The sequence below is a fragment of the Mytilus trossulus genome, chromosome 14, assembly GCF_036588685.1.
Source record: "Mytilus trossulus isolate FHL-02 chromosome 14, PNRI_Mtr1.1.1.hap1, whole genome shotgun sequence".
Taxonomy (NCBI): Eukaryota; Metazoa; Mollusca; class Bivalvia; order Mytilida; family Mytilidae; genus Mytilus; species Mytilus trossulus.
Window position 1 is genome coordinate 25,905,635 of NC_086386.1, and position 24,585 is coordinate 25,930,219.

The window sequence follows — 24,585 nt, forward strand, 5'->3', positions numbered from 1 at the left end:
TAGGTAGTACAAAGAATTTCTATTTTTATCCATTTTATCTAAAGGGAAGTAAAATGGTCGTTTGCTGTGTTTCTTGTTACCAAGGTATGCTAAAAGTAAAACTAATATTACTTTTTATTATTCAAATAGATAAAATATTGTACTGGTTACAATATGCTTTTTAGAATATTAATTCACTATTTTCTAAAACAAAAACTACGCAAATATTACTTTATTTGTAGTTCAGATAATGTCAGTGCTTTACGTTTCTGGAAATCCGTGATCTAGTTCGGAGTTATGATATCAGTTATAGATTACAGAATTGTAGATTTCTGGGTCTTGCCACACATTTTAGATTATTCTTTACTATGACTTTGTGAGAAGAGGATTCAAGCACATCCGCACTGATTAGATATAACAATGTTGTGTTTTAATGACAGGTCAAACAACATCGTATATTATTAAAAAAGAAAGTTGAAAATTGTTTATTATTTATATATAAAAAGAAGATGTGGTATGATTGCCAATGATTCAATTGTTTACAACAGACCAAAATGACACAGAAATTAACTACAGGTCACCTTACGACATTCAACAATGAGCAAAGCCCATACCGCATAGTCAGCTATGAAAGGCCCCGAAATGACAATGTAAAACAATTCAAACGATTAAACTAACGGCATTCACAGTTATATATAGAGAATAATACATGGCAAAATCCGTATCATATGTCGTATCATCCCGAGACATCAATATCAGCCCGAGGGCCTTTAGGCCCGAGGGATGATATTGGTCGAGGGTGATACGGCATGTGATACGGATTTTGCCATGTATTATACGCTTTATCATATATTTCAACAGAAGAGTATTATAGTATATGAACTGTTTTCTGATCCATAGCACTGGGTTACCTTCAGTTCTGCTTTTGTCTTGTTTCAAAGCTTTAAAATAACTGCTCAATTATTTATACGAAGCACCTAGGTTACCTTACAATCTGTTGTTTTGAAAATATTTTGTTTATTATTGTATATATTTAAGTGTTTTGTATTTTTTATAGTTGCATTGAGTGTGCCAAAAAATATGTTGTAAAAACTTGATGTTCGTGACGTCACATACAATATGAAAACTTGATGTACGTGACGTTACATACCAAACAATGACGTCATTCCAGAAAATTACCTATTTTTTGAAAAAAAATTCTTAAGCAAAAAAAACTCCTAAAAAACTGACTTTAGTTAAAAAAAAAAAAAAAAAAAAAAAGGTATGCGATACGGGTTTTACCATGCGATACGGGGTATGCGATACGGGTTTAGCCATGCGATACGGGGTATGCGATACAGGGTAGGTGATACAGACTGGAAAAAAGAACCTTTATTAGATATACAAAATAGCTGTATTTTGTACTAAATATATGATAAATGGTAATAATGATCAATCCTTACTAATATAATAATTCAAATTGTCGTGTAGATAAGAAGTTTAGGGGTACAACTTTAGCAACTTTAACGTATGTGAATGTAACTAAAAAAAAGAGACCGAATATACCACGAGGACATTGATAACTGAAACGTCGAGAGAAAATGCAAAACAAAAATGACTAAAGGAAAAACAAGGTAATACAACACAGTAATCATATAAGACATATAAATAGAAATAGATACACTCCTACACAAAACTATAGGTTATATAAGATGCTCTAGTGCTTATTACCAAAAGCAGTAACACTCCGTTTCTGTATTTCACCCGTTGATTCAACAGCTACATATATATATGACTTATAGAAGGTCTGGCAACTGAACTTTGGATAATTGCAGTTAAATGACTTGTCGATTTAGTAATTAATTGCATGAAGTGTTTGCTCGTCTGTTCTACCTATATTTTCCCAAACCTTTTTTTTTTCTTCGAAATATTAGTTTATTTCTGTTACAGAGAAAATTGGAGAATAATGTGAGTGTTTGAGGCGGCCAATTCCTTGTAAGGTGTGATGGGCAATTCATTTGGTGTGAGTATGATGCAGTAAAACAAGTTAACCGAACGCAGAAATATTGATCAAATAATAATAGAATAAAAAAAACTTCATTTCATAAAAAAACCACGATAAAATATAATTAAAAAACCACGATGAATGAACAATTAAAAAAATGACACATTGAATAAAAAGGGGGAAAAAGTTATGAAGAAACATTAAACAGTTTCGAGAACCATGTATTAATAGCTATCATGATCTCGTTATTGAAGAAATTTTTCACATGTTTAATTATAAGATTTAAGTTATGTCATATAATTTATATAATACCTTATAAATATAGATTCTACCTCTGCATCGAGTTTGATACGATATTTATCCACTCGAAAAAGTTGAATTTTCATCAAATTTAAAACGCGAGGCTCGCTGAGTGTTTTAAATATTTAAAATTTAACTAATGACTTTCAAACAATATGCAGGCAAACGTATTCATTCTTTTCGTATGATCTGCAAAAAGATGTGTTCTTTCTATGTAACGTCATCAGGCATGGTCGCCTTTTTTTATACCGTCACAATAGGAAATTCAGAGGAAACCAAGAAAATTCGACGTCATAATAGGAATTTAATCAATAAAGAAACAAACCACACGTTGATTATTTTTTTTATACAATGGGTTCAGAAAGGGATAAATTGACAAAGAATTAGAGAAAGAAAATTATATAACATATCTTCTAAATTACATGAGATATCTTCTAAATTATATTAGATATCTTATAAACTATATAAGCTATCTTATATACTTTATGAAATATCTGATAGACTGTAGGATATATCTTATAAACTATATGTATATAAATAAAGGCAACAGTAGTATACCGCTGTTCAAAACTCATAAATCCATGGACAAAAAACAAAATCGGGGTAACAAACTAAAACCGAGGGAAACGCAATAAATATAAGAGGAGAACAACGACATAACACTAAAATGTAACACACACAGAAACGGACCGAACATCAGACAAAATCCCACGAGAATAACAAATATAACATCAAAACCAAATACATGAATTTGGGATAGACAAGTACCGTCACACGTCTTATCGCAATGTGAATTTACACTCAAAAATAAGAGAAAACAAACGACACAACGTTAAAATGTAGTACACACAGAAACGAACTATAATATAACAATTGCCATATTCCTGACTTGGTACAGGGCATTTTTAAAAGAAAAAAATGGTGGGTTGAACCTGGTTTATAAGATATCTTATAGATTATACGAGATGTCTTATAAGGTTGACCAGAGTACAAATACTAGTAAAACAGCTTTCCATAACAATTGCTTATTTACAAGTATAACACATTGTAGATGGTAGAGGTACACTTTACTCAGGTACAAGACATATAAGACAGCAATCGTTGCCCAATCATATGAATGAAGTTATGTTCGGTCTACTTTATCTTTCATTTAATATCAAAATACACTCAAACGTTTGGATAACATTTTCTATGATACCTTAGACATGAGTGTTCCATTTAGCCTACTACAAAGTGTACTAAACGATACACCTATAAATATTTATAAAGGTACATGTATGTCACATGTACATTCAATTTCTTGAGTTTCAACGAAAGAAAGAAAGATAAATTCTTGTGTTTTTTCGCATAAAAAAAAAAAAAGTTAATTCCTTAAAACACTCGACCAGCCCAGTCATCTGGTGTTCAATCACTAACTCTATTTGTGACTAGTCAAAAAAATTGGTACTTATATAGGAGCAAAATAAAATAAAGAAATATCCGTGGGAGAAGAGGACTTATGAGTTTGACTTTGAAATAATATTTAAGATAACGTTATGTGGTTCACTCAACAGTTATATTCTTCGACTTGTCATTAGTGAGACTGTTTAAACCCCCTCTCTTCAACAGTTTAAAAATCACTAATACAATAATGATGCATGCATTTAATTTCAGAAACAACCCCATAGTAGCAAGTAAGTAAAATTAATTAATAATTTTTGATTGCTTGTTTTACTATTTATGAAAGACAATTAGACAATTATTAGAAGAATCAGTGCAATATATATTCTATTTCACTCAGATTTCATTTTATTTTGAATGACGGATTTCTAGGTCTTTTGTGGTCATAGATTTAGCTCCTGGTGAATTCGAATAATTTGTCTTGACTTAATTTATTTTTTATTGTCCCTGCTGAAGATTATATAGACCGTTTCGGCTTGCGATATATATATAAGAAACTAGAAGGGAAAGGATGTATTAATTTCTAAATCATGCTCAGTTATTATAGCTTGTTTTACACTCAAATATATATTAAATTATGTTTGTTTGCTTATAATTCTTCCATCTCTTCCGCTGATTTTTGTGATTTATTTCTGTTTTTCTTTTCTTTTTGACAACCATTTAATTTATTGTAAATTATTGCAGGGATCAAATAGAACATTTTTACTACAAAGATGGAGATACAAACAAATCAATTTCCCAACACAAAGTGTAAGATATACTTATTTGTCACCGTAGCTATTTATCATACAGGCTTAATGGGCTCTTTGGTTCTAATAACTGTATATGGCGTTGATATATAGTGAGACTGACGAAAATATGTTGCAAAAATTTATTTACATTGAACATACATAATCATGATAAACATTTATATCAAATAAAAACTTGAAGTTTCCTTGGAATATAAACTGTGAATTTAATAGAAGTACATGTATTATAAGGCATCCAACATGTCCAAATTAAATAAGCAATTTTGCACCTGTCCTAAGTCAGGAGCCTCTGGCCTTTATTAGTCTTGTATGATTTTTAATTTAAGTTTCTTGAGTATAATTCGGAGTTTAGTATGACGTCCATTATCACTGAACTAGTGTACATCTTTGTTTAAGGGCCAGATGAAAGACGGCTCCGGACACACGGGAGTTTCTCGATACATTGAAGACCCATTTGTGGCCTTTGGCTGTTGTCTGCTCTTTAATCGTGTTCTTGTCGCTTTGACACATTCCCCATTTCCATTCTCAATTTTATTACCTCGGAAAATATGGGAAAAGTTATATATAAAGGCAACAGTAGTATCTGCATTTATTTGTTATAAAATATTTCAAAAAGAGGGGAAAGATGTCACATATATCCCCAAAATTTGGATAAAAGTAGAATTTCAATCATTTGAAGTAATACCTTTTCTGAAACTGTGTACATATATCATTCAGCAAATCCAATGAAAATCATATGTCTTTCATCTCATTTTTTGTAAAATTGCGTCAAAAACTTCGTGTAGAAAAGAGTGTTAGTAAACAGTACATTAATTTCTGGACCGATGGCCGGTCTAGCTATGAAAATACGGATTGTCAAACAGAAAACAGCCCATAAAACATGTAAAAAATAATCTTGATGCTCTTATAAACCATCTTTGAAGGCTAAATTAGCACTTATCTGTCTAAAAATGAATTTTATTACACAGTAACTTTCCTATTTGACAAATCCACAGGGGCCAAAATGCGAAACTAAACTCCTAACTGTGTATTGCTACCTTAGAACAGACTTTATGTAATGGGAATCAAATCAGGATAAAAAGCATTTTACAAATAAGAAATTATTACGGAGGTCGGTATTTGTGGGAATTTTTAATAGTTCAGTACACTTTTATTTGATTTAAACTTTTGAGATACTACATATATCTGTGACGTTATCATGATTTATTTATCACATGAAAACATGTTTTGTTCATTTTTTTCAATCGCCCTCTTTTTGTTAAAATGTCATTGAATGATATATTGGCTCTCAATAATAGTGACTTCAGTGAGTACGTTAAAATTTGTCCTGTTTAACTAACTTTAAATATAAAGCTAATACTAAAAATGAAAACTGCTATTTCCTGGATCTTGATATTTATTTTATCAACGGGAAGCTTAATAACAAAATTTATGATAAAAGAGAAGATTTTCCATTTCCTATTGTTAATTGTTTATTTTTAGAAATTGATGTTCCCTCGTCACTATCTTATGGTTTTTATATATCTCAACTCGTTCGATTCGCTCGTGTTTGTAATACTAATAACGTATTAGATTTAAACTAATGAAAACTAAAAATGAATACACCTGGGTTTTCTAGACGAACTAGTCATAACAGTAACTTGATCGTTGGTATATTGTTAAACAGACTTACTAAGAAGGAATATAGTTACGATACTGTTGTCAGGTTATTACAGATGGCATGTTTTGGCTTTAATATTGATTCATTGTTAGGTCTTTCCATCGGAAATAAACACATTTACTCTAAAACCAGTTGTTAGCACGATACGGGTTATGATCTTCTCATATATGTTTTGAGGGTATAATGAAAAAACCCTAACTGCAGGGATTGTGTTTGATATAAGATATAGGAAGATGTGGTGTGAGTGCCAATGAGACAACTCTCCATCCAAATAACAATTTAAAAAGTAAACCATTATAGGTTAAAGTACGGTCTTCAACACGGAGCCTTGGCTCACACAGAACAACAAGCTATAAAGGGCCCCAAAATTATTAGTGTAAAACCATTCAAACGGGAAAACCAACGGTCTAATCTATATAAACAAAACGAGAAACGAGAAACACGTATATATTACATAAACAAACGACAACTACTGTACATCAGATTCCTGACTTAGGACAGGTGCAAACATTGCAGCGGGATTAAACGTGATAATGACATAATATTTCAATTAGCTTAATTCATATATATCATGGTCATGGTCATTTTGTTTTATTTCTTTTGTTACTAGTCTGACATCGGACTCGGACTTCTTTTGAATTGGGGTTTACTGTGTTTATTGCTGTTTGTCCATTTTTCTACTTTAGCTATAGGTATAGGCAGAGGGTCGAGATATTACAAAACATGTTTAACCCCGCCGCATGTTTATGCCTGTCCTAAGTCAGAAGCCCTGGCCTTTGTTAGTATTGTATGATTTTTAATTGTAGTTCATTTATATATTTCGAAGTTAAGTATGACATCTATTATCACTGAACTAGTATACAATTTGGTACAGGGCCAGCTGAAGCACGCCTCTGAATTCTGGATGTTCTCGCTCGGGTTGTCTCTTTGACACAGTCCCAGTTTCCATTCTCAATTTTATTCTGTAAAATAATTGAGGCAATTTGTAAAGTACCTTTCAATTTTTCAAGGCATTTTATAATTTGATTGAAAAACAAATAGTCAATTTTACAAAATGACTTAGTTGAGAAAATGATTATAATATTGTATATTATTATAATGATTACATCACATTGATACACGGTATATACTTTTTACATTCCAGTAACGATGAACCGGATCGATTAGATGGGGCCCACGGTAGTACTCCAGGACAATTAGCACCTGTTAGGTATGTGTTACAATATTATTCCTACTTATTCATCCAATACACGATTACATGTACGAATTTCTATTGAAATATAAAGATGAAAGCAACAAAAACCTATTTCTACAAACACTCATTCAAGGAGAATTTATTTCAACAAAAACTCATTTCAACTTAATTTTATTTCTTCTTGTAATATGCAAAATCATAACTAAGTCTGTTTATTCAAGTAGTCACTCAATTTTTAGGAATTTGAAACTGTTTTGTTTTCTTTATTGACAGCTATGATTTCTCTACTTTGAGTAAAATGCTGCCAAAAAATCTGATTAAACACTGATGCAAGTTAAAACGATCCAAAATACTGTCAAATGATTGATATTCCAAGTCGGACTAACAGTGACCCTTTTATCTCGAAACATTGTCCTGAACTATAAATCGAAGATACTCTTAAACCGTTATTGTGTGTAATATTTTTTATTTTTTTTTAGAACCTCTCATAAATTCTTCCAAGATAACGGTTTAAGAGCGTAAGCCGTTAGTATTGATTCTGTTCAATTTTCATTTCTTGTATGATTCAGTAAACAAATATTTCATTTGAGGTTTTTGGTCACAAAAAACGCCAAAATGTGTAATGATGAATCTGTTACTATAAAATCATACACCTCGTACTTTTGATGGGTTTCTACAGCAATACATTATATATTAGAATTTTAATTATTGTATTTTACACATTTTTCATTATTTGATGGTTTCAGATATAAAGCAAACTATCGGAATTAATCTTTTTTATCGTTTAACAAATAATTAAGAAATCATTCAGGATGGCTAAAACTTCTATTGATGTTACCACGACTTACACCTTTATGCTAAATGTTTTACCTCCCGCGACATCAAGGAATACCATATCAGCGTAAAGGTCCAATTTTGGTAAAATCAAAATAAATGCAAGCCTGACTGCATTATTACAATTCTAGTTGTACAAATACAGCAATACTTTGGGATAGTAGCGCTTTACAAGTGTACATGTCTAGGGATATGTTTGCTGTTCCAGTAATAGAACATACTATTAATATTGACATAAACGACAAATAAAATCTAAGAAGGGACATTCATAAACGATACTAGTATGTTATAACAAAATGAGACAAATTTGGATGAATTTAATTGAAAATCTTACTTTAATTTCATTGAATAAGATATGGATATCATCTAGAGTTTTACAAAAGGTCCTTGCGTTTCTTGTACATTATAAAAAATTATATTAAATAAATAAGTGAACCTCAATATTATCCTTTAAACCACAATGTTGATTAATTTCTGACGTTTGTTTGCTTGATATATATATTTTCTAGACTATTATATAATCTTGAAGCTGTTTTGCTTACAGTATTCTTTTTTCATGACCACATTCCGAAGATACATTTTAATTTTTCGTCATGAATATGCATGAACTATCTTTACTATTTGAGGTGAAGCAAAACTGATGCTTCATTGAATATTAATCAATGTATCTAAGTAGAAACATTTTGTCGTGTTCTTTTAAAATGGTAAACACAGGCAATATTTACATAATGCACTTGTTCTTGTACATTTTCAGGACTAATTCTAGTCTTGACCAGCAGCAAAAAGACAATGTACACAAAGCAGAAAAAACAAGGAGTAATAGGACTAAAAGTCCAAGTGGCAGTTTGTAAGTTTTGCAGTCATTATACATTGTAAGGGCAAATGCCATTTGCATTTGTACACTGACATGTATAAATTGTAAAGCTGGTTAAACACAGTAGAATTTCCAAATTAAAAAAGCCATAAATATAGTCTTTGCAATTGTTACTTTTGTAATTTTGGTATAATCTCAGTTATGGATCATATCTGATATCATTTTTTTTTTAAGCTAAACATTGTCTTGTATTGATTTCTTTTTGTGAGAACCGTCTTTAGTATTAATTTTTATCAAACCTCAGCCAGAGTCAAAAATTGTTCAGAATATTAAGAACTTCCGATAATCTTGAAAACTAAGTAAATACAAGATCTAGTGTACGAAAGGTTACTTTTTGTTTTCAATCGAGAAGTTTATAAATTACATAAACAAACGACACCACTGTACATCAGATTCCTGACTTAGGACAGGTGCAAACATTTGCCGCGGGATTAAACGTTTTAATGGTACCTAACCTTTTCCATATACATATATGTATTTAAAGTGAGGATAAAACATCACCTTTTTTATTTATATGATTTTAGTTTAAAACCATGTACATGCATATATATGCACAGAATTTCCTTGTTTATAAAAAAAATGATTTAGAAGAAAAAACTGACATGGAACTTATAAAATAAGATTAATAACACCATCACAATTTAATATTATACGTGTTTATAAATAAAACAAATCTCTGTATTTTTGGGGAAATTTGCCTGTGAAAATATAAACGTCACAAAAAATACGTCACTTTTTATGGCATTGATCCATTCATGTAATACGTTGTTTATATTTCGTTTGTAGTGTCATTGTGTGCTGTAGTAAATTTATGGGAGATGTATGTTGTTATTCTGCGGTTACATCTAGTCATTGTATTATAATTATATTACTTATTTATGTATTTCTCTCTGTTTTGTGTTCTGGTGATTATTTTTACTGTATGCCTTTCACGTAGTATTGTTATTTAGCGGTATTTTTTAACATTGCCACATGGGAGGGAGGTTTGGCTTGCCATACAACCAGTTTCAACCCAACACTTTGCTTTCAAAAGTACTCTACCAAGTCAGGAAAATACCAGTTGTTATCTTCAATCCGTTTCTGTGTATGTTTTCCGCCAACAGTTGATGTGTTTTTATCGATTTGATCGGTTTTTATATTTTGTTTTTACCCGGATTTGTTAATGCCTAATCAAACTATGACTACTGAACAGATGTATACTACTGTTGTCTTAATAAATGAATGGCAAATATATACCCTAAATAATGCTTATTAGTTTCAGCGGTTCTAAATGTGCACCAGTTGCAACAGCACCAGCACTGGATAAGAAAGAAAGGTCAGCTATGAAATATTTTCTTTTATTGTTAAAATCATTGTATAGGGGAACAAATATATTCTGTACAGATTTATTATTAGCATGAACATAAAATTTGGAGTATAAATAATCAGATTTTATAGAAAACTGTTAGCAAAGTATTTCTAGCAAAACCTTGTACCCAAGGCCAAATAGCATTTTTGTTCATGTCACAATCATAAATGATTGAAAAACTTGACGTGGTCCTTATAAAATGTAAGTTGTTCAGTTGTTTTACTCTTTTTAATAGATTTTATACAGGTTTTCTTTTCTTTATCACTGACACGAATTGTTAATCTCTTTCAACATGTTCAAACTTAATAGACCTTTATGCAGACGCTTTCTTTATCTTGTACATGTAATAGTCAACAAATTAGAATACTCGTAAGTTTAAATACATTACTACACACTTGCAAATTTAAATTGTAGAATTGTGTTGCATTTTTTCTGTTTTTATTTCAATATTTACAAAAACTTACATGTCATTGATTAGACTTTAAATGGGTTTTTCTTTTTCCTGTTCATCAATACATCTACGTTAAAAAAAAATGAAAACAACATGTTTGATAAATTCATGCGTCCGAAGCGCTTTTCTGGATTTACCTTCATCAGGAACGCTCAAAGCCAAGCATTTGACATGTGAGGATGTTAAAGTATCGAAACCGTTGAAAAGCTATATGACAAATAAACCTTAAATAAATAGCAATGAATTATTTAGTTTTGGTTGATTATATTTATTGACGACGATATGCTTTCAACTATTTAAATAAAAAATCATAGAAGACTTGTTCGAAGTTATATCAAAGTTACGTTTTATTTGTAAAAAAAAATTCGAATGGTTGGAAGTTCGGCTAGAGTGATGAAGTGCAAGTTAATAGGACATTTATTGCATAAGTCGTCTACACTATGTATGCTATTTAATCGTTTGAATTTCTACACCTATATATGTGAAATTATGTAATTTAGTTAAAATTGTATCGTTCATTTGATTATTAAAACATTATGTACACATTTAGAAATGATTATATAGAAATATGAATATTCTTTAGTTCAATATTGAATAAGCCATCTTCAGCAGACTTGAATAAAGTATCATATGAGAAGAGAAATACTTCGTTCTATGACAATGGGGTGAATGGTTCTAGAAGCGTAAGGTATTTGAATCAAGACATAGATATATAACGTATATACTACAACAAATATTTGATAGTCATTTAATTTTAGAATTTATACTTAAACGATGCAAAACATTTACTAGTTTACAAATATATGTCGCTTTTACAAGTTGATGCGGATGAAACACTTTTACATTTACACAAAGAGTCGCATCATCTTTTCTAGCTAAGGGTTAAGATATTTTCCCCTCTTCTTCACCCTTGTCAGATAAAGCCAAAAACTTTGATGACAATGTTGCTCCATCTTATGGAAAAAATTACGCTCATTCCGACATCACAATTTTCGTCCAATGGCAGCGCTTGATCGAGGAGTAAAAATCATCGTTTGGAAATTTTGTGAAGCAGGCACTGAAAATATATGTTGTCATTCCAACATTTTCTCGAGAAACATACCCAGGAACTTCAATAAGTTAATTAGGAACTTTGAAATCGTCACCAACTATTGTTCTTAGTTTGGGGTAGAGTTTTATACAATGGCAATTGTTAATTTACATTTTCAATATTTACACGCGATCATCTTAAAAGAGATTTTTGATTGGATGCAGCCAATTACAACTGCGACCAATAGAAATCATTACCTTGTGCCTCCGAAATTCTATCTCAAAACTCGAAGGGTGGAGAGCAGGGGACTGGATCTTAACCCTTGACTAGCGAAGATGAGAGTCACTTGTAAAAATAACTCATCTGTTTCAATTAGTGAACCCTAACAGAAAGAGTGAATCTAACAATTTGTCAAAATAATGGTATGTCACATACGTTGACAAAGTCTCTGCTCATAATGCAAACACTAATTACGAGTCTTCAAATCTACGAAGTTCCGCTCTTGAGGCGAGCACGCTACCAACGAGATAGATATGACAGGAAACTAACAGTTATGGATCAGTATAAATGTTACCACTGATTGCATGCAGAGACGCAGATTAAGCCCCGGTATTTGTTTTGTTAACCAAAATTTGTGGAACTTTACAGAGCCAACGCTTACCTATTGATATTTTGCATCTTTGATTATGAGTTATTTACCTGGTTTTCTTTTGAGAACAATTTATATTGAATTGGCGTAATATTTCCATTGTCGCAAGCTTCACTTTAGATATACTTTTTTATGGTATCGTGAGTTGTTCAAACTTGCATGATATAGACAAAATAAAATTCGACAAATACAATGTTTTGTAACTGAATCATTTGAGTTTTTAAAAATTGAATTAATATTTTTACCCATTTACTGTAATGCATCAAATATCTTTCAATACGAGAAATAGAACATGCAACAATAATTAAATAATTATTGTTTCCGTATAGACCTTTCGTCAATGTGTAAGGCACAATCTACTTTAAAAAGTTATTTAAGTCTTTGGTCTATTAATTTTTATGAATATATAAAATATTACTACTGTCAAATATGTTAATAATGTAAATAAAAATTCCATATACTGTACAGAGGCTTTAAGTCACTTTGCATGCACATCCGAATTTGTATTTAAATGACGTATAATGTTACTTTAAAAGTTAACAATTTGATATATCCAGTTGCTTTGCCACCAGTAACAATTTAAACCCACATAAGGTATATTCATAGTAAGTAATTGTATCGAATGATGAACACATTCAATCCTCAATGCATTATGTTGTAGCACAAACGTACCATTTGCAATAATATTATCATACACATCTTTGTTTTTACCTTTGGGAATTTTTGTGAAACGATTGCATTTTAAAAGTTATCAAATTTTACCTTAATTGATTTTCAGGTATTCTGAATATGATGAACAAACAGTGCCACAACCTCTAAAAATGTCAAGGTAAGATGTGTTATTTAATCTTCCATATGTTTTCGCTTGATAAGATGAAAAAAATCTAATACGTTTATAGATTTTTTTTTTTTGCATTATGCTATACACAAAACCGTTACAAGTGGAATATTGATCAAAACACTTTTATTTGTTAGTATATGTTAACCGTAATACGTGTAATCAACTATGCCGATATGTCTGTTTCCTCATCTTATCAATGTATACGCTGGACTCTCGTTTCATTATAGGATTAAACACATTTTTTCTAGAGGTTATTGATGTGTAAACCGGGGCGGTTAACTCACAAACTGAATAAAAGTCCGAAGGACTTTTATGTCAAGTTTGTGAGTTAGAGAATGTGTTTAATCCTTATAATTCTTCAGCCAAACATACGCGATTATTAATTTACATTATTACTTTGATGGCTACTATATGTACCATCAGAAGCACAATGGCATGTCGTAACCAAGGAGTACGCCGCCATCTTGACTTTCTAAAAATTTAAATGTTCTATAAATGCAACAGAATCTAAAATGAACTAGCACCTACCTCAGAAACTTCATTTTAATTAGATACTATCCGAATTTGAAGCGTACAAGTAACGAAATAATCTTCCGTCTGGAAGTTTTCAATCGTATGACGCCGTGTTTTGCCATGACGTAAATTCGCCAAATTATTCATGAAATTTCCCGGAATTTTATTCAAATTTTATTTTTATACATTTTCGAAGCTTAAGTGCATTTATTTTTTTTTTTTTTTTTTTTTTTTATTATATATGCATTAGAATAGAAACAACTGTTATGCACTTGTTTTATAATCTCAACTTGCTGAAGATCCCAGTATCCCTGCAAGAATATGTATCGCGCATGAATAGCTTACAAAAGTAGTTTCGGAAACATGTTTTATCGAAGTGTAAACCAAAAGAAAAATTCTACTTGACCAATGCAATTCAAGTATTTATAGATATGCAAATGATATAAGAATTATCTACAAAAGAATCATCAAAATCAAACACGTTAAAACGTCAAAAAGAAAACAAAGCAGTAGAGCATTATCAAATATAAATCAAAATCAATCAAATGAATTATAAATTTCGCAATACCAAATATGATCGATATCGGTCCATATATTTGAGGGTTTTGTCCAATCATTTACCTCAACATGTGTTAAATTCTTATCGTGTATTGATACCTTACACATATCTATCTAATTTTATGTTGTCATGCTTTACAAGGTATTTTCATCGGAAGATGAAGATCTAGGAAAACAATTGAAAAAGCAATCATTAAATTCTGACTGTCAACCCTTCCATATATAGCAGATCACTTTTGTTATTTGAAACATATTACATTGTGTCATTTTGGTCTTTTGTGGATAGTTGTCTCATTGGCAATCATACCACATCTTCTTTTTTATACACATATTTTGTAGGGAGAAAACAAAATAAGTAATAAACAACAGCGCCATGAACACCTTCGCGTTTCCAAAGAATAACATTCAGTAACTTCTCAATGTCATATAAGAAATTTACCTAAAAAAGGGAGACTATCTTAATCGATATAAAATAGTCACCAACGTTTCATAAAACATGCCAAAAGCACTATAAAGATGTTGTCCCAAAACTGGAAAATCAACCCTTTTAATTAAGAAAACCCCGTTACTCAAAAACGTCAAATTAAACTGTTTATAAAAATTAAAAAGAGCTTACCTCAGTAGTTAGAAACAATTCACCAAAGTCACATGAATGCATTTTTTGAGTAATTGTCCGGAATCTGGAAAATATCCCTTATTTTAATGAATAAAACCCATAACTCAGAAAGGTAAATCTACAATTTATAAATATAGAAAATGAGCTCACGAAAAGATATAAACAATTCACCAACGTTTCATTTAAACTAAGTCAGTGTCCAACTGGAAAATCCCCCTTTAAAAAAAACAATCTATAAAACTCAGAAACGAATAATCTAAAATTTATATGAAAACGAAATCATGAGGGAGCTCACATCAATGGATATTGCACAATTTTCGAAGTTTCACGCAAATTGGTTTAAGCGTTTTTGAGTTATTTTCCGACATGTTGAGGACAACGGTAAACCATACAACGACACGTTAACTGGTATAAAGCAAAAAAGGCCAGTGCACGCTATTTCCATCACATCGTCTTTTGAAAAAAAAAATAGTTATTGCCCTTGCAAACAAATGTTTACCTAGCTACTTTTGAGTAGCATACAAAGAAACCGTATGTATCACAATTAACAGCAGTAAAGGATCTACTTTTAAAACAAAATGGCATTAATTATAAGTGGAATAACTATAAAAAAAAGATAAAACTATGAAATGGCTATTCTAATACAGCCATTGAAAGCTGGTATTGAATTGTTTTGCGTTTATTCTGAAAAATATAAGCATAACCAGATTTGATGTTTAATTGACAAGTGAGAGATACAAACTGAATAGTTACTCTTGATGATTTTAATTTGGTCAACACAATTTACAGAAAGATAAAAACAGGAGAAAGTCGGGAAACCAATTAGCTTTACATTTAAACTTTTCTCTACTCGAGTTCTTTGTACATAAGTTGGGCCGTTAGTTTTCCCGTTTGAATTGTTTTACATTTGTCATATCGGGGCCTTTTATAGCTGACTATGCGGTATGGGCTTTGGTCGTTGTTGCAACCGTACAGTGACCTATAGTCGTTCATTTTTGTGTCATTTGGTCTCTTGTAGAGATAGGTCTCATTGGTAAATGTTGTTAATTATACCACATCTTCCTTTCTAAATAGTCTAAATTAAATGATATTTGAAATTAAAATGTAAAACGCCACAATTGTTTCACACAAACACATAATTGGTAACAAGGATAAACATGATCTAGACAAGATCGGAATAAAACAAAAGTAAATGACCTTAAGAATTGATATTTGATATAATAGAAATTTATTGCCAACGTTTCTAACCAATAAGTATAGATATCACTTTAAACAGTTATCAAAACTAAACAAACAATATGAAAAACATAAATTTATCTTAATGTGTCATCATGTTTTTAATTTTGCATTTTAAACAACGGGTCTCAATCATAGATTAAAATTACAAAATACCTTGAAACAGTACATGTTTTTAAATATTTTTGGTGAAATAATAACGAATAGTGTATGAAAGTGCAAATTATTGTAAATTAAGGTGATAATATATGACATTCAATATAACAGAGTCCAAATGAAGCGGGTTTAACAATAATATATTTATGTGTGCATATTGCAATTCAAAGATATTTTAAAGACAGGAGATGGCAATTCAAATACAAGCAATGGCAGATGAAGTTGAAAGGCTATGGACTATTCTAACACAACAACATTTAACCCATATTACCTCAGATAAGAGTGCTTCAAAATGTCCCAGTGAATTCACGGAGCATATACATGGTATTGAAATTTACGCAGATGATCTTAAGAAAAGAATAGACGCCATTGAACGTGAAAAGAATTCATACATAAATAGGTAAATTAGTCAAGGAAAAATTAAATTATTTTATTAAGCTGTAGACATTATAGCGATGTTGTCCAATGTTACCGAGGACAAAACACAGTGAAAATTTGAATAATCGCTGTTAGCAATATCTTTTTAATGATCAAACATTATACTGTTTTTATTATTGTTTGTATGTGCATTGCTGAAATTACAACAACAAAAAATGTAAACTTACATAATAACACAATTCACTTACTAATAATGTATATATTTCGTAAAATTTGTTTTACTTGAAGCTTTATCATATCAAAATAACCAGTATTTAAGTGACAATTCTTAATAGACTTAATTCAAAAGATTAAGGTAGATGGAGGTGTCTCCCTATATCTGGGGTTTTGCAATAGCAGATACCAATCGGTGTCTTAAGAGTTTTGTTTTCGTTTCGAATTTTTTTGTTTCAATTTTGCCATATCAGTGGATTTAACTTATATCAAGTAACTTTTATAAATGACTCTAGATCTGTTATGAATTTACCTATAATATTATGTAGCAAGACATTGTCTGGTTTCTCTATTTTCCTTTTTGATTTGTTCGATTTTATTACACAAACTAGGGGTTTCAATACCTTATCTATCCAACATATGAAAATTTTCTGCAATCTGTGTCCCGAAAAAACTTGCATCCCATACTTTGTATCATTCAAGAAAAAAAACTAACATGTTTACACATCATTAAAACATAGTACATTTTAATTTAGCCACTTCATCTAATTTAAAGCAACATATCGATAGTCCTGTACACTTTTCGCATGGTAAAATCTGTGTTTACAAACAACGGATTACGACAGGATGTAATGCTAGTAGAGGAATGTGTAAATTGCTTTTAATCACATCAGAATACAGTTTTATTATGCTTGAATCTTTTTCCCGAAGCAATGGAAGTTAGTTAATTGAAATTATGCTCTTTTTTATTTGTTACTGACACAAACCATGTATGTATAAGAGTTAACGATATCTGATAGACAATCTGATTTAACAACTAAATTGTGTATTTTCTAATATGTAAATCACGAGCATCACTGAATAAATAGAATTCAACTATCAAAATACACAGTAAAATTGAAACCGTTCATGTTTTTCATGTTTACGTTATTACCCCCCTTTTACCAGTTACTAGGGTTTTTTTTATATTTAAGAAGGTAACCGACAGCCGAATCATGATATTATATGAATAAACTCATCATAGATACCAGGACTAAACTTAGTGTATACGCCAGACGCGCGTTTCGTCTACAAAAGACTCATCAGTGACGCTCGAATCCAAAAAGGTAAAAAAAAGGGAAAAAAAGCCAAATAAAGTACGGAGTTCAAGAGCATTAAGGACCAAAATTATATGCCTGAGGTAGAAAAGCCTTAGTATTTTTAAAACAAAATCAAAAATTTGTTAACAGTAAATTGTAAATATAATCATATTAATGACAATTCAGACTACTGGGTTTGTGAAACGTCATTTGTTTGTAAGATACGTCAACAAATCTCACACAAATGTTGATTGTCAAACTGCACTTTCAACTAGTTTCTACGTGCACAATAGAGCGAGTTTGCTCTAACTTACTTTATTTTCTAAAAGTATGCCACCATGTTTTTGTCTGTTGTTTGCAACAAACTTATACGACTATTTTCGTTAAAGGCTTAGTAATGTGGCAGGATCTTTACTTACCGACAATAATCCAAACATAACAGACTTGAATGACTCAAATCGACCGACGAAGCTAGCTGAAAAGTTGGGTAAAATTTATGATGATGAGTGGACAGATGCCATGCAAGATTTAGAGAACAAGAAATCCAAGAAAAAAGAAAAGAGACACGAAAAAATAGTTTATCATTTATATAGCATAATTAAGGTAAACAACATTATATTTTACTGCATAAGGAAAATTGGAAAAAATGTGTATTTTTGTCATCACCTAATATCCAGAGTTATTTCAAATATTTATATAATTTTGTTCTTTGTATATTTGTTTCCATGTCTACCTGTTATCTTTCAAACTCTAAAGTAAAATAGATAATAAGCAGGTCAAAATAAACATTAAATCAAAATGGCCGGAATCGTTGGTCAACTTTTTATGGAGTTAATTCTCCTTATAATGATTTTATTCTGGATATTTAGGGAGTATGTTGATGAATTAGGAAAACTTTAAACAGAAAAAAATGGCAGTACAAGATAAACGAAAAGGGAGTTGGTCATTAATTATATTTTAGACCTCAATATTGGAGAATTGCAAAGATTTAACATGCATCATCAATGTTGAGGTTACCACTATAACCGCCAGTAAGCCACAGCTTCTCTTTTCCATTTTGTGTCAAAGCTAACAAGACAACATCCCAGTGACACAAAGGAAAATATATTCCGAAATAACTAGCTATATCTTTGTCTAATGCATGATTTTTTTTCTGTTAAAGGTTCTGTATGTAACTTGTAAACAGAAAGCTGAAGAGCAAGTTGGACATTTTTTATTGTTAAAAGATCCATCGCAGTATCAGGTTAGTGATATACAATCTCAGTATACTAATACTTGTTTTGCATTTATATATAGGTATTACAATTCCACAAAGTTTAAATAACCCAAGATTAATTTAAAAAGGGAAAGTCTATATAAAACCAGTTTTAATTAACAATTTTCTACACAAGCAAATGTCTGTGTCAGTCATGACCATTGATGTTTGATGTTTGATAAGCTTTTGATTTTGTTATAGAACAGGGTTTTAATTTTCCTCGGAGTTCTGGGTTTTCTATTTTTTATTATTCTTTCACCGCAAACGCGACGAATTGAAACAACTTTTTTACTTACAATGCAGTTTAAACCTGTTTTTTTTTGGCTAGTTTAACCTCCAACATGTATAAAAGTTGTTTATAGTTCCGTTAGATCGACGCAACCACATATTATATACCAAACACATCCTGCAACTAAATTTTATTAATCACATAAGTTTCACATCAAAACCTTTATGATTTTTATTTTCTTTGGATAGAACAGCTTGCTCTTTGGTGTGAGCCAAGGCTCCGTGTTGAAGGCAATTCCTTGAACTGTGATCAATAACATTGTAAATATTGTGACTTGCGTATGGAGTTTTTTCATTAACACTCAATCACATATGTTCTTATTTATACAGGAATTATTATACCCCCGCTTTAAAAAAAAAAGCTGGGTATACTCTTTTACCTCTGTCTGTCCTTCCGTCAGTCCGTCAGTCCGTCAGTCCGTCAGTCCGTCAGTCCGTTAGTCCGTCAGTGAGTCCGTCCGTCCGTCCAATGAATATTTTTCGTCGCATTTTTCTCAGGAACTACAATACAAGGATTTCTGAAATTTGGTTTCAGGGTTTATCTGAGTCAGCGATACCGTGTGATGCGTTTTCAGATTGATCACTTGACAACTTCCTGTTTACCGAACACTTGTATGATTTTACACATGATAGCCAAGTTGAACATTTTCGTCACATTTTTTCTCAGGAACTACAATACAAGGATTTCTGAAATTTGGTTTCAGGATTTATATAAGTCAGCTATACCGTGTGATGCGTTTTCAGATTCATCACTCGACAACTTCCTGTTTACCGAACACTTGCATAATTTTACACTATTTATATTATCCACTTGCGGTTGGGGTATCATCAGTGAGCAGTAGCTCGCAGTTTCATTTCATTGTCTTTAAAAAAAGGTATTTCTTTTAACCATAACTTTTAAGTACTAGTAATCACTAACTCTTTAAATATAATAAAACTTAGTAAAATGTATAAAATATCAAATGAATAAAAGCTCATTTCCTCAGTAACGTAGAAGTGACAAAAATGTCTCTCATGACAAGAAATAAATAACGAAAACGAATATTTTTAGGTAGAGGCTTCATGGACTGAAATTCCAGTAGAGAGTCGTAAAAGTTTTACTGAAAACCGAAAAAGGATAGCTGAGGCTAACATCGAGATGCTTCAAAAGGTAATGAATAATATTGTCAGTTTTACGTCGATTGGTTAGTTTTGCATCTCCACTTGGTACATGTCTTTTTCAATCTTTTTTTATGAGTTTATGGATGAACAGGTATTAACAATTAGGACCATGAATCACAGAATGCAGAACAAGGAAGGTGAAAGGATTGAGAGAAAAAAATCTTTTGAATCTGATGAAAATGAAATATGTTGATCAATACAAGTGTAATTTGAAAATGTAATAATTGTATCATGACAACATAATGAGTAAGATATTCATTTTTCTACGCCTTCATTCTATTGTTGTTTGATGATGCGACATTCTGGTAGAACTCTACAGTTATTTACTCACAGTGTTTGACGAAAGTCAGCAGCTGTCGATACACATATTGTAGATATGTCAATTGGTCTATTTTTCTTATATACATTCTCAAGGAATTGTATATTTAAATATACAATTCCTTGATATTCTAAATAAAATTATGGAATATTAAACATTAGCACCTGTTAAAGATACGTTAATTTTCAAATGCTGATTCTTGGATGATATTTTTTTTATTAACAAGAAAGAAAAGAAAGACGAGAACAAATTAGAATACTACAAAAACAACAAAAATAAAAGCAACGACAACGCGATCCAGATTCAATCTCTATGGCACATTTATTTGTCAGATTAATGAAATTGCTCTGCTATGTTTTAAAGCTGATCTTGTTTTAAATGGTAACACTGCTTACCCCGTAATTACATTAACGGTACCAGATGCGTATTTCGACAATACATGTATCTTCAGTGAGAGCTCGTGGCCAAACTATTTGAAATCCAAAGCTTATATAAAAGACGAAGAGCTACAATTCAAAACGTCAAAAAAGTGTAGGCAAATCCGTGAAAGGAATCAGAGCTTTGCATGAAGGAGATACATTTTTTAATGTTTTATAATTTCTAACATTTGTAACAGCAAATTTTAATAACACAATAAATCCGTATTTTAATGCCAGTACCGAAGTACTGGCTACTGGGCTGGTGAAACCCTCGGGGACTAACAGTCCACCAGCAAGGCATCAACCTGGTGTAGTTATAACATTAACGGTACCAATTTTCCTGCACCAGATGCGCATTTTGACAACACATGTCTCTTCAGTGATGTTCGTGGCCAAAATATTTGAAATCCAAAGCTTATATAAAAGATAAAGAGCTACAATTCAAAAGGTCCAAAAAGTATAGCCAAATCCGTGAATTGAATCAGAGCTTTGCTAACATTTGTAACAGCAAATTTTAATAACACAATACATTCGTTTTTATGCCAGTACCGAAGTACTGGCTACTGGGCTAGTGATTCCCTTGGGGACTAACAGTCAACCAGCAGAGGCGTCGACCCGGTGGTAGTAATATCATTAACGGTACAAATTTTCCTGCACCAGATGCGCATTTTGACAATTTCGTAACTTCATAACAAGTCCAAAATATGACTTTAAAGCATCACTTTAAACAAATACGACACCTATTTGTAACATTCAATTTTTATTTTCGAATTAAAGTCACTTTTGTTTTTTTCACACAGGTATATTGTGATCATTGGTTATTTTTCAAGGATTGTTTTTCGTTTTCAGATTATAAAAGACGATGACATATATAAGAAGGAGATTTGTTCTCTTTCTCCTTCTCTTGATGACAAAATACTTGACTCTCTGCACAACAGCCTGTATTTCCAAAAGTGCTTGGAAATATGTTGGTACTTCGTTATTCAAGATCCACCACTATATCTCGATATACGTCCATTAGAAGGAAATCTGTTAAATAAAGACACGCATAAGGAATATACTAAATCTGGGTCAACAATTAAATATGCCGTATGGCCTGCTCTTTATTTACATTGTACAAACAATGAAAAGGGACCTTTGTTAGCAAAAGGTGTTGTACAGCCTAAAGCACGAAAACACATTGGTACAATATCTGAAGAAGATCTACTTCAAAATCATTAAGTTAATTCATGTGAATAAAGCAAGCGATGTGTATGCTTTTTTGCTTATATTCATCATCGTAATTTTCAAATATCATATTAAGAATGTATGTCCTGCAAATAAATTGATAAACAGCAGTGTATTTCATCTTATTTTACATATGTGACATAAAATATCACTTTATAACTTTGTTGCAGGAGATTAACCCTCTCTAAATAAGTCCTGCAATAACCACAGTATTTTGGATATATCGATGCAAGATAGATATCTATAGTTGATGATGGAAGTGTTTAATGACCTTGACAAGCTTTTAAGCACTCGCGCGGTCGGTTCACTAAACAGAAGGCTAAGTTGTTTATATTAAACTTCCTTTTAATAACGCTACACCGTAGAATCTTATCTTATTCTTTAGTGTGAGAAAAATCTGTTCTTCAATAACGAGGCATGTTTTATTAAATTCTTCCTCAATAGAATTCCGTATGTTTTACTTTATGTAACAAGGTAATGTGATGCGATCTGTAAACTTGTTCAGAATATAGACGGACATTTTATAATCAAACTATTGAATAGGTCGACGTAAAGCATCGACTTTATTTTAAACATTAAACAAATTAGCAAAGTAGACTTAAAAGTATTATTATATAACTTATTTAATGTATCATCAATCGTTAGATAAGCACACATTGAATTGTCAATTGGATGTAATTGATTAAATTATTTGTGCGCTTTTAACTACTCCCTAGAATTGAAACATCGTGTTCAAGCACAGCATGAGAATAAGCTAAAAATGCAGTTGGAAAGGATTGTACTCGGCAGATCGATATGTAACTACAAACACGGTCAAGCTGACACATCTAAACTTGAATGGCTTTACATCATTATCTAAATGGGGGAAAAAAGACGGGGCCGTTTTCCTCTGGCTATTTTTATTATGTACAGGGAGGAGGGTGTTGATAAAAACCTGAAGTGGATAATTTTTATTTAATATATGGAATAATACTTGAAAGATATCTCATGAAAAAATTGATCAAAATTGCAATTGATCATTGTTGCCTTAGATAGACGGGTTTGATAAAAACTAAATTTCGTTTAATTTGAATCAAAAAGAACAGCATGACGAGATTTCTTAAAACATTTGGTTTTGATGAAAAAAAGACCTTCTCGATCTTCATCAGGAAACATCAATCGGAACGACTAATAACACCACTTTTGAATATTTGTTCATTCAAAATTGAATAATACTTATAATCAATTGATTGAATAACGAATAACATCAACTAACTACAAACTCCACAATTTATAATCATTTCATACTAAATGTGGCCAAAGACGAAACCATGGCAGCATGCACATTTCTTTGTATCATTGATGATGGAATTGACTATATAATTAGATTCATGTATTTAGAGTTCACTCCAAAACTCATCAAATAATCTCTAGACATTAACCATAAAGGAATCCCAGAAATAACATAGTTCTGTTATATGTCTCTTTTGCTTTTCAACCAAAAATGAAGAACATGATTTTACGTATACACAAATTACACAAGTGCTTATAAACGTTATATTGCTAGGTCTGCCATAAACAATAACCAGTCATAAATGTCGTCCGTTCTCATTGCTTTTCTTCATAAACCTTCGTCTAGAACGCTAAAACTTAATCATTCGAGATCAAGAGATATACAAGTAAGCAGTTACAGGAGCTACATGACCAGAAGGTACATAGAAGCAATAGATATATGAAAGAATTATCCTTTGTTCCTAAATGTATTATGAAATTATGAACTGAGAATTTCAAAAATGCCTGAATGCTTCTCAAAACTTCCTTCAAATTTATCAAAGTTTATTTCATAATTATGCA

At 31.2% G+C, this 24,585-nt stretch overlaps 1 protein-coding gene across 2 annotated transcripts; it reads left to right on the forward strand.

The window, feature by feature from the left end:
- LOC134695757 (uncharacterized) lies at window positions 1–22,862 on the forward strand. 2 transcript variants are annotated; one of them, XM_063557168.1, is made up of 14 exons: window positions 1–84; window positions 1,909–1,981; window positions 3,917–3,936; window positions 4,388–4,453; window positions 7,257–7,322; window positions 8,896–8,988; window positions 10,271–10,330; window positions 11,398–11,502; window positions 13,272–13,322; window positions 16,595–16,813; window positions 18,473–18,686; window positions 19,246–19,326; window positions 20,678–20,776; window positions 22,375–22,862. In XM_063557168.1, the coding sequence occupies exons 2-14, from the start codon at window positions 1,964–1,966 to the stop codon at window positions 22,744–22,746; spliced, it is 1,464 nt and encodes a 487-aa protein (XP_063413238.1). In that variant the 5' UTR covers window positions 1–84; window positions 1,909–1,963; the 3' UTR covers window positions 22,747–22,862. The 2 variants fall into 2 exon arrangements, with proteins under 2 accessions (XP_063413238.1, XP_063413239.1); XM_063557169.1 differs by lacking the exon at window positions 4,388–4,453.
- The last annotated feature ends 1,723 nt before the right edge of the window (window positions 22,863–24,585 follow it).